Source organism: Colletotrichum costaricense (genome assembly GCF_030867565.1).
Source record: "Colletotrichum costaricense strain IMI 309622 chromosome Unknown Scaffold_6.1, whole genome shotgun sequence".
In the NCBI taxonomy this organism is placed as follows: domain Eukaryota; kingdom Fungi; phylum Ascomycota; class Sordariomycetes; order Glomerellales; family Glomerellaceae; genus Colletotrichum; species Colletotrichum costaricense.
Window position 1 is genome coordinate 1,700,421 of NW_026848235.1, and position 11,008 is coordinate 1,711,428.

General features: G+C 53.8%; 4 protein-coding genes across 4 annotated transcripts; all 4 read left to right on the top strand.

The window, feature by feature from the left end:
* Nucleotides 1-218: 218 nt before the first annotated feature.
* CCOS01_06771 (uncharacterized protein) lies at nucleotides 219-1,398 on the top strand (the record flags this gene model as incomplete). The annotated part of the gene is made up of 4 exons (XM_060454939.1): nucleotides 219-423; nucleotides 647-804; nucleotides 893-1,295; nucleotides 1,367-1,398. 4 exons carry the CDS (start codon nucleotides 219-221, stop codon nucleotides 1,396-1,398), a joined length of 798 nt encoding a protein of 265 aa, XP_060314639.1.
* A 636-nt stretch (nucleotides 1,399-2,034) lies between these two features.
* On the top strand, nucleotides 2,035-2,784 carry CCOS01_06772 (uncharacterized protein; the record flags this gene model as incomplete). Its single annotated transcript, XM_060454940.1, has 1 exon — nucleotides 2,035-2,784. The coding sequence occupies one exon, from the start codon at nucleotides 2,035-2,037 to the stop codon at nucleotides 2,782-2,784; it is 750 nt and encodes a 249-aa protein (XP_060314640.1).
* Nucleotides 2,785-3,215: 431 nt separating this feature from the next.
* On the top strand, nucleotides 3,216-4,701 carry CCOS01_06773 (actin-like protein 4; the record flags this gene model as incomplete). Its single annotated transcript, XM_060454941.1, has 2 exons — nucleotides 3,216-3,270; nucleotides 3,329-4,701. The coding sequence occupies 2 exons, from the start codon at nucleotides 3,216-3,218 to the stop codon at nucleotides 4,699-4,701; spliced, it is 1,428 nt and encodes a 475-aa protein (XP_060314641.1).
* Nucleotides 4,702-6,319: 1,618 nt separating this feature from the next.
* Nucleotides 6,320-10,042, top strand: CCOS01_06774 (transcription initiation factor TFIID subunit 1; the record flags this gene model as incomplete). Its single annotated transcript, XM_060454942.1, has 1 exon — nucleotides 6,320-10,042. The coding sequence occupies one exon, from the start codon at nucleotides 6,320-6,322 to the stop codon at nucleotides 10,040-10,042; it is 3,723 nt and encodes a 1,240-aa protein (XP_060314642.1).
* Between the last annotated feature and the right edge of the window lie 966 nt (nucleotides 10,043-11,008).

Below are 11,008 nucleotides of genomic sequence, written 5' to 3' on the forward strand. Positions count from 1 at the left end.
GGGCGGGTGTACGCACATGACGTGAGTTTTTGTGCCTCCCCCTTGTTTTCCCTTTCTCTCCTCCTATCCTGGAAAGCAAAGTGAAGTAAAGAGGTTTCGAGAGTAGAACTGACTAGAGGACGTGTAGGTGCGTATGCGGCGAAGAGTTCTGCTTCTCGTGCGGCGGGATATGGAGGAGAGGCTGTGTGCAAAATTGCAGAGGTTGGGGCCGTGTGAATATGAGGGATCGGAGGACGACGTATCGGCAGGGTCAACTTGGGGAAGATGGCCGACTAGTTGTTCCCACGCCGGTACTTCAGCACCCTCCTTTCCCTCCTCCTCCGCCGCCGCCTCAACCGCCTCAGGTTCAACCGGAAGTTCAACCGCAAGCTCAACCCTTTCCGCAAGCAAATCTTGATGGTTTGTGGGTACCGTTTCCTGCAGGTAAGTGACTCCTCTGTCACGCCCAGTCATCGGATGAGGAACATGTGACATTCATAAAAGGGGGCACGCGCAACTTCGATTTGGGTTCAGCCCATGGTTGTGCCATTTCCTCCTCCGCCAGTACAGTCCTCGATCGACGCCAGCCGTATCAATTCTCTCTGACTGCCGCTTTCACACCTGTGGCTATCAACAAGATTTGGGGGGACTAACTTGTCGTTTGTAGGAGTTCCCCAGCCGCAAGTGCAAGGTCTCCAACCCGCGGGGGAAATACAATTCATAGATCAGCGCAACGTATACGACATGGACCGGGAAGCTCGTATTCGACAGGGCCGGGGACGGTTCAGCATCATCATGTTCTACCCAGACGGCAGAAACACCGAGGTATGCTGAGAACACCACTTTCCTTTCCCTATCTTCCTCTACCTGGTACTGAACCATCCATTGACAAGGACTAACTCCCATAATCTAGCCGGAAACCCGAGAGTGGCGCCCTGAACCCCGCGCCAACAGACGCCGACCACCTCCCCTCGCGCATCCGGGCGAGAGGGCGGGAGCACCGCGGGCCTGGCCCGTATTCGCGATCCACGCCGAGGACCCCCTGTGCAGCCATCACCTGCCGACGTCGTGGGAGGTGGAGGACATGAACAACCGCGTCCAGCCGCCGGCGTGCACGTTTTGCCGGTCGAGGGCGTACGCCGTGTACTTGCGGTGCCGGACTTGCGGGATCGTGGCGTGTAGTATGCATAATAGCGTCCGGTTCGGGTTGACGTGGGCGCAGGCGGTGAGGGTGAGGAACGGGTTGAGGAATCGGGTCTGGATTGAGCCGGCGGGCACGAGGAGAGGTGAGAATAGGAGAGACGAGAATCGGAGAGGTGAGTGTATCCGTTTCCTGACCAGTTTGACGTTGGTGTTTGCCGGAGTTTTTTTCTGACTTTATGAATAGGTTGGTTTCGACAGGCGTTTGGGAGAAGATGATGCGGATGGGTGTGTCCGTGGCACGGGTGGAATAGTTTGCTTCTCGATGTGTCTGGAGAGAGAGGAAAGAGACAGAGGCTGGTCAGAATCGGTATAGATCAAAAGGCAAAGACTGGGGAAATAGTTGATCGGTCAATTCTTGATTCAAAGCAACTAGACTTTATTGAAGCAAGGCGCATTGAAGTTAAACACTGTGTAAGTGATCTGGGCTGCCCACTGCTATAGTCACCTTCTTGGTCTCTAAGCCATATTGATTCCTACGAGAACCTGCAAAATATGTTGACATAAATTACTCCAACTGTTTACTTATCAAAGAAGAATTTTTTATAGACTAATACGAGTTTCGTAACCTGATGGATTTACAGAAGATGACACCAAGGGTCTGGTGAACGGGAAGAAAGGAAGTTCAAAAAGTTACCTAATCGGCGCCGACCTTTAGGAGAAAGCGGCCCCACTACTCCGTGCATGAGAGGTACCTACCTAAGGTAGGTAGACAGGGGCAGGACGGACAGGGCCAATTCTAGGTTTCCACTGGAGCCAACCTGGGGAAATGGCGATTCTGCCTCTTGCAACACCACAACTCCACTGTCGCAACACTGATAGCAGAGGCCGGGCTAATCGGGCTTCTCGCCCAAGATGTCTCTATCCTCAGACGAAGAAGAAGAGCTCCTCTTTGACAACCAATCCTTCGCCTCCGAGTCCAGCGACGACGACGAAGAGCTACCGGCCCCGCGACCCCTGCATCACAACTTAAACTATTTTGCGCCCCCCTTCTACGGTCGCCCGCCAACCCCTCTGCCTCCTTCGCCGTCACTGACGTCGCTCCTCCGCCCATCGCGACCGACGACGCCCGATGCCTCGGACGACGACTTTGAGCCCGTGCCGCGCGCGTCGCCGCAGGTGCCGACCTACGAATACTACGGCTTCGTCCTGTACCTATTCTCGACGCTGACCTTCCTCGTCTACCTGCTCTGGTCCTACCTGCCCTCGCCATTCCTCCACGCGCTGGGCATTTACTACTATCCGAACCGCTGGTGGTCGCTCGCGATCCCGGCTTTCCTCACGATGCTGGGGGTCTATATTTACATCGCGCTCGCGGCGTACAATACGGAGATTCTGACGCTGCCGCTGAGCTCCATTGAGACGGTGGTGGATGATGCCTCTAAGATTGGGACCATTGACAGCAAGGGGCGGCTGAGAGACGACCCGAAGAAGAGGTCTAGGAATAAGAGAGATCATAGGCTGCCCGGGGGAGGATACGACTGGAAGAATATATGGAACGAGGGGACGGATGCTGTTATGGACATACCATTGGCCGGCGCGTGTGAAGTTCTTTACGGAGAGGGCCGAGATTTCGAGTCAGAGGACGAATATATTGTGACATGAAGCCTGAAATCAGCAACTAATTGAAAACGAATACAGTCAAAACGAAAATGAGATACCCATTGCGCGCGAGATTCGTAGTCCAATCATATTTCAAAATGCCAAAGTGACTGGCATAGCCTTTCTATTGAGGCTCCGCTCTTTAGACCCAATGCTCAAGTGCTGTATGGTGGGATGTGACGATTTTGTAATTTAATGGTAGACATCCCTGCTCGGTCAGTAGCTCTCACCGAGAGCTCGTACAGTGTGTCGCGCTATGACACAGTGGGGTGTGGCTGGAATCTCTCAGCCTTGCACCTTCCTCCAACCACCGCGCCAAATTTTGACCAGACGCGACCTTCAATCGACCGAAGCATCGCAACAACCCACCCCACCGCCCTCGAACCATCTCAATTACTTCGGTGGATTGTCGCTTCACACGTCGAATTGCAATCATGTCCCAACAACCGCTGTCCTCGGCCGTCCAGCCGACCGACATCTACGGAGGAGGTAAGTGCCCACCGCCAGCTGTACTCTACGCGTGACCCAATCTTACCATCGCGAACAGATGAGGTCTCCGCCCTGGTCCTCGACCCAGGCTACTGCAGCACCCGCGCCGGATTCGCTGGCGAAGATGTCCCCAAGTCCGTCTTCCCGTCCTTCTACGGCCGCGTTGGCTCCTCCGATACCCCGACGACCGTCTTCGGCGACGAGTGCCTGATCCCCCGGGCCGACCTTGAGGTCCGCAACTACATGACGCGCGACAGTGTTGTCGAGGACTGGGATGTCGCCAACAAGCTTTGGGAGCACATGCTCATCACACGCCTCCAGCCCGGACGCCCGACTCACCCGTCCAAGAACGGCCTGAATGATGACCCCAAGGAGGAAGTCGAGGGAGGTGAGGCCAACGGCGACGTCGACGTGGCCATGGAGGACGTGGAATCGCAAGAGAAGGCCCTGCAAGAGAACCCGCTCCTGATGACAGAGGCGCCGTGGAACTCTGCAAAGTCTAGAGAGAAGGCCATTGAAATTATCATGGAGAACTGGGGCTGCCCTGCGTTTTGGCTCAGCAGAACGCCCGTTCTGGCTGCTTTTGCCGCTGGCAAGGCGAGCGCCCTGGTCATTGACGTCGGCGGCTCCAACACTTCGGTTACAGCTATTCACGACGGCATGGTCCTGAAGCGATCCATCCAGAAGTCTCCCGTTGGTGGCCTGTGGCTGTCGTCCCAGATTCGCAGCCTGTGGGAGACCTCAGAGCCCAAGATCGAGCCCGTTCCTACATACATGGTCGAGAGTAAGACTCCCGTCGATGCAGGCGCTCCTGCTCAGTTCAAGGAACGCAAGTTCGACTTCTCCATCACCGACTCATTCCGCGCCTACGAGGACGACCGTCTCCTTACGGAATTCAAGGAGTCAGTGGTCGAGACCTGGCGCGGACCCGGCAAGTACGCCGTGCCGCAAAACGAGGAGTTCGCTAAGACGCAGCCCGGCCGCGTGTTTGAGTTCCCCAACGGCGCGAATCAGATGTGGCGCGAGCAGCGGTACAAGGTCTCCGAGGGCATGTGGGACGAGACCGCGGCGTTCCCGACCACCAACGAGGAGTTCCGCCTGAACAAGTCGCAGACGATCCCCGAGCTCATCCGCGCCGCCCTGAACGCTGTCGACGTCGACCTGCGTCCCAACCTCCTCGGCAACATTGTTGTCACTGGCAGCACCAGCTTGCTCAACGGCTTCAACGACCGTCTGAACAATGAGCTTACGGCCATGTACCCCGGCCTCAAGATCAAGATCCATGCTGCCGGTCTCTCCAGCGAGCGTCGCTTCGGCGCCTGGATCGGCGGCAGCATCCTGGCTAGCTTGGGTACCTTCCACCAGATGTGGATCTCGCGCAAGGAGTACGAGGAGAACGGTGTCAGCATCGTGGAGAAGCGTTGCAAGTGATTGCCGTCATTCAAGGGCCCGTTGGGGATCAAAGTTAGGATAGGGGTAGCAGGAGTATGGCGGGAGGGTCATTGTTACTCGTTACTAAGAAAAGGGCGTATGGAGTTTGCACAAAAGGCTTTTTTCTGACTATCAGAGGGAAGAGGCAGACGGTGGGCGTCAAAAGACTACCTCGCATTAAAACCGTCTTGGAAGGATGCTATCTGTACGCGTATGCAATCTGTTCCTTCATCGGAGATACATAGATTGTGAAAAATACAAAAACGTATCAAACGAACGTTCACTGCTGCGTATCTTCGCGTGGCATTTCTACTCTGCAGCGATTTGGAAATATATGTATTCGAATGTCAGGATGGAGTCGACTAGCTTACGGTTCTTCGCGTGTAGATTGCGGAGTTGCGAATGTTATAGCAGATCTTGTCTTGCATTGCGTGAGATGATCGGAGCGGGTCGATCCTCAGCCAGCCACTCGCAATCAAGGTTGGAGTCGACAATGGACAAGTAGGTAGATTAAACGTGGCTTTTTGTCCTGTTCATTGGTGAAGCATATTTGGCTTGACGCTATGCCGCATTAGTGAAAGAACGAGTCTGGGGAAATGCGATTCAGAAAAGCGATTGATGTGGAGATGGATGTCTTGAAAGGACAGAAGGGTGGCAGCTTGTCAAAAGTTTCCTTGTCTGCCATGGATCTGGATACTCTGAACAAGGACAAGTTACGATGCCTTGATTGGTATCTCAGGCATAGGAGATGACTACAACTCGAAGATGAAGTAGGCATGTCAGCATGGCTAGATATAAGGTATGTAGCTCAGAAATCTGGACTTACCTTGAGGAAGGTAGACCTCAAGAGACGGTTTTTGCTCTTTCCTCCCGTGTAAGTGAACACGACCCACTCTTCCTCTCCTGTCTAAGTAGGTACCTTACCTAGGACCTTTCCCGTCCATCAACGACCTCGGGCTGTCTGTCTCTCTCAGCTAGGCACCTCAGTACCTACTTGTGCAAACCTTTTCCTTTCCGCTTCCAACTTCTACAAAGTTGACTTACCGCGGTGACCAGCTTCTTACCATCTCACACAACTTATCTCCACATCCACCATCATCAAATGCCATTACGAACACAGAAAGCACGCTTGGCCATATTGTCACCCACAAGCAGACTTTTTTGACTTCACTTTACCGATATATCGATATTTGCTTTGGTTCAACTTCGCGTTAGGAAAGCAAAACCACCATCCTCCACCGTCGATTTTAGGTATGCCATGACAGAAACAAAAACCCCATTGCCGATGACCACCTGGGGTAGAACGGGCAGGCACGGGCCACTGGCCATTGCTGCCTTCTTCGAAGCAAAGTAATTGGCTGACAACTGACGCCTCAGGCACCCCTGCAGAAATCGCACCTGAGTCACCCAAATTTCTGCGGCTCTACGTGAACTTTCCCTCCTGCTTCCCCAGAGCCGACCGACGCGTCGCCCCATCGACTTCACGAGCTCCGAACGAACGAACGCTGACCCCGACGCATCGGAAGACACCACGCGAGGCATGGTATAGAACAGACACAGGTCGGCGCACAATATCGGAGGTGTCAGAGGGTGGATATCTGTGCAAAGCATCGACAACATGGGCGCCGACACTCCCAAATCCCCTCCTCGGAGTGAGGAAGCGCAGAAGGCGCAGGATGCTCAGGACGAAGAGCAAATCGAGCGGACTCTCGCGACACTCCAGAATGGCGGAGAGCTGGGCATCACTATTGATGATACCCCTTTCGACCAGTCTGGAAAGGCCGACGATGCCCAAGACTTCGAGGATATTAGCGACGACGATCTTCCGGACGAGGAGGAAGGCGAAGGCAACGTTGCCACTTCCATGTCCGTTCCAGGTCTGACAGATGACGGAGGTACAAGCAACGACACCGACGACTTGTTTGGCGATGGACCGTCTTCTCCGATCGAAGTCCCTGGTCCGCCGTCACCAGCCCCTCACGTTCACGATCCCGACGACGCCGATCCATCACAATACCGCGACATTAACTTCGATCCTGAACCTGGCTACGAAGCTGCCAACCAAGATCCCGAGATTCCTGCTCCAGCTGAGACTGCTGAAGATTTGGTCAAGCAGGCCTGGCCGACCTGGGAGAAGGGTGTTATTCTGAAATGGAACGAACTCTTGCCTCCCAAGAAGGCCCGGTGGATCGAGAAGAAGCCCACCAAGAAGCCAAAGACCCTTATCTTCTCCAAGCTCACCCTGGATCTTGCCGCCGACCAAGAGAAGCTTTTCCGCATCCCCGGACCCGCGACTGTGACTCGTAAGCAGAGACGCATCGACGACGAGTCTAGAGGACTCATGTCTTGCGCTCCGCAAGAGTCTTCAGACGAAGCTGAAGCTGAAGAATTTAATCTCGAGCAAGAATCCGATTCGGAAGCAGTGGCGGGTTTTACGCTCCAAGACATTGAGATGGTGTGCGATGACTGGTCCATCCGTATTGAGCAGGCTGAGCAAGACTTCCGCGATCAACAAGCAAAAGAGGCTGCAGCTGAGGCAGCCGCCGCGGCTTCCGTCAAGCGTGCCCATGATGACGCTTTTGATTTCGACTGGGAGGCTGAGTTCATGGAAGATGAAGAGCCAAAGCCGCCACCAAAGAAGAAGACGCGCCCGCCACCGCCAAAGGGCTTGCCAGAAATTCCTCGATTCACCGCACCATCATTCGACTCCTTTGAGGATGTGACCAAGCGCGCCTCCAAACGTGTCATTCTCGATTTGAACGACCCATATCTTCTCCTAGAAGAAGCCGAATCGCAGCGTGGCCCCAAGCGTCAACGTGTGGAGCAGAAGATGACGCGCATGGCGAACGGTCACCTGAGACCTGATTTATCTTCTCGTTTCAACATGTCCAACGACGATGCGTACGAGGCGCTCAAGGAGAACCATCAACACAAGGTCAGAGCAACTCTGGGGAATCTTGCCGTCGAGCACAGTATGCCCGCGCTTAAACTGGCATGGCCGTTCTACAAGGTCAAGCTGGACATTCGACGAGATGGATTCCACCGGCCTCATTTCAAGTTTGGCAAGCATGAGCGTCAGACGATCAGGTTCAGCAAATTGGGCTTCCATAAGCGCAAGACTATGAAGGGAAAGGCTCATGAGGTCTTCAAAACCACCAAGGACTTGGGCATAACGGACAACTCGACGGCTGTACTCTTTGAGTACTGTGAGAGAACGCCACCCGTTCTTTCCAACTTTGGCATGGGAAACCGTGTCATTAACTACTACCGCAAAAAGAAGGTCGATGACGAAGAGACGCCACCAAAGATGGAGATTGGTGAGTCTCACGTCCTCTTGCCCGAAGACAGATCCCCTTTCGCCATCTTTGGCGAGGTCGAAGTGGGACAAACCATGCCTACTTTGCACAACCAAATGTACCGGGCGCCCATCTTCAAGCATAAGCCGCGGTCTACAGACTTCCTCTGTGTTCGCAGCTCAACGGGCGTCGACGGAGCCAACTGGTACCTGCACAAGATTGATCATCTTTACGTGGTTGGCCAGACTTTTCCTAGTGTTGAGGTCCCCGGCCCTCATTCTCGAAAAGTCACGAATGCTTCGAAGAACAGAATCAAGATGATTTCGTACCGCATGATGAGGAGGAACGAGCACCATTTGGTAAACCTATCAGAGGTGACGAAACATATTGCCGAGTCTACGGACGCTCAAAACCGGCAAAAGCTCAAGGAGTTCCTATCCTACGCCAAGGTTGAGAAAGGACTCTGGGGCCTTAGGAACGGCGAGACTCTCATGGATGAGAACTCAATACGAGCGATGATCAAGCCTGAAGACGTCTGCCTGATTGATGGTATGCAGTTGGGTATGCAGATGCTGGAAGACGCTGGTTTCGACCCTAACAACGTCAACCTGGAGGACGAAGGCGAAGAGGTTGCCGAGGATGAGGACGACGATCGCACGGGTGCAGGCACTGCCAAGGGTAGTAAGAAGGCTGCCGAGAAGAACGAAGAAAAACTAGCAGACAAGATGGCGCCGTGGAAAACCAGCAAGGCTTTCATCGACGCATGTGCTGGCAAGGCTATGCTCAAGCTTCACGGACAAGGAGACCCGACTGGCCATGGCCTTGGATTCAGTTTTATCAGAACTTCCATGAAGGGCGGCTACATCGAGACTGTCCAGAAAGGTGGATCCCATACCACTGCAGCTGACGCCATGGCAGCACACCCTGACGCACAACGGAAGGCGAACAACGGCCACGCTTACAACGTCAAGGAGCAAGAAGCCATGTACAGAAAAGGCATTCGTGAAATTTGGGACAAGCAAAAAGACAGTCTGGAGGATAGCACACAAAAGGACGATGACCTCGTGGTGCCTCTGCCACCAGACGAAGATGACCGGTTCAACCCCCAGCGAGCCCAGACTCCTGCCCATGCCGACGAAGGGATGAGTCAAATTACCGGCCTGACGACATCGACTAGCCGGAATCAGCGAAAGAAACTCAAGATTACCCGAGAAGTTCTCAATGATCAAGGTGCTGTCGAGCAAAAAGTCATCATTCTCGAAGACCCTGTGATTATAGACCGTTATATCAAGAGAAAGAAGGAGTTGGAGTTGGAGGATTTCAAGTACGAACTCCCACCGCGTTACCCCCCTCCCGATCCTATTTCAGGTCTATTATTCAACCTTCATGCGCTCCCCGCTCACATAATCTCGTGTTTAGTATCTACGAAGGACGACCGACTGGTGTCGCTGATGACGACCGCCGTCGTCTGGTTGAGTAGGCATTATCCTTCCGTAGATGCTGAACACTTGATTGACCACCTAGCAGGATTGATAAGGAGCTTGAACGGCTCAACCGAAACAAGCAGCGACGCATCGGACGAGAGCAACAAAAAGGACTCCACCGTTCCAAGAGTGGGCTCGACGCAGGGTCCCCCGAAGCAGACCGCGCTGCCACCGGTACAACCCGAAAGTGTGCCAATTGTGGACAAGTCGGACACATCAAGACAAACAAGAAGTATTGCTCCCTTTGCTTTTCCTCTACCTCCCCGTCCCAGTTCAGATCTCCGGAGCATGTTCAGACGTGGGGGAAACAATCGCTGGGTTCTCAAGCGGGAGCTCCTGTTGAGGGCACGCCAGCGAACACCAGCCCCGCCAAAGCAAAAAAGCGACGGGATTCAAAAGCACAGGATACGCGACCGCTCAAAAGAAAAGGCCAATAGGCGGGCATCGTCCAAGGGACAGCCAAAACAGCCCCCAAAGCCAAAGGCAAAGAAGTTCAAGTACAACAAGTACACATCCAAGCCCTACTGGCACAACAGCAGTATGAGCACTAGGGTCATATAAGCATATGCCCCCTTGGCCATCATCACTACCTGTTGCTTGCTTTCCACAGTCTTCTCTCATTACCTACCCAACATGCTTTCTCTTTCTCTCCACTTCCCCCATGACTTCTGTTCCATATGCACGCATACTAACCCTTGCAAAGGCTTTGTCCTATGCTTAACGGCACGATGAAGACCGACAACGGCATCGCAGAACATGGCGGTTTCGGTACCTACAATGCCCCAGCTGCTGGAGCCGGTTCTCCCGGGCAATGAACGACTCGAGACGACGTTGAGTTCGGACGGCGGAAACTGGCAGCTGTCGGAGGCTCCAACGGACCAGACGTTGCAGCGCAGGACACTAAAATACGGTTGAGACGACAGACTCCGAACAACCGGACGGCCGGTAGCTGTTTCCGGCGCTTACCAAATAATCAATAGCAAAGGCTGCAGCTGGTCGCTTAACTACCGACGAACGTTCCAGAACGGGGGAAGAACCCCACCCGCAACCACCCGGTTGCTAACAATAGGGCTATGCCAAGCGATATCACGCAAGGGGTCAAGGGGTTCAGGCACAGTGAACAGACTGGGAAAGTTCATGTTGAAGAAAGGTTGGGGTAGTTGCGAGCGTTTGGACCAGAGAAATCTCATACAAGAGGTCGGACCGAACAATCCAAAATTGGAACCCATCATGCAATTCGACAATCAAGGGGGGGAAAGGTGTGTGTACGATGACAAAAAAGAAAACAATCTGAGGGGTGAGCCCTTGGAGCTTGGGGAATTTGGAAAGGCTTGATCAACATTGTCAAAACTGGACGGGGCAGACTTAATGGACTGCTCTCACGTCACGACGAGCAAGGGGAGAAAAAAAACGATGCCGAATGGTGGGAAGGAGGGGGGGTTTTGGCAAAGCGGTTAAGCAAAGCATGTAATGATGCATCGGCACGGCGTCTGGTGTTGTTAAGTTTAGCCACAGCCGCGTAAAGCG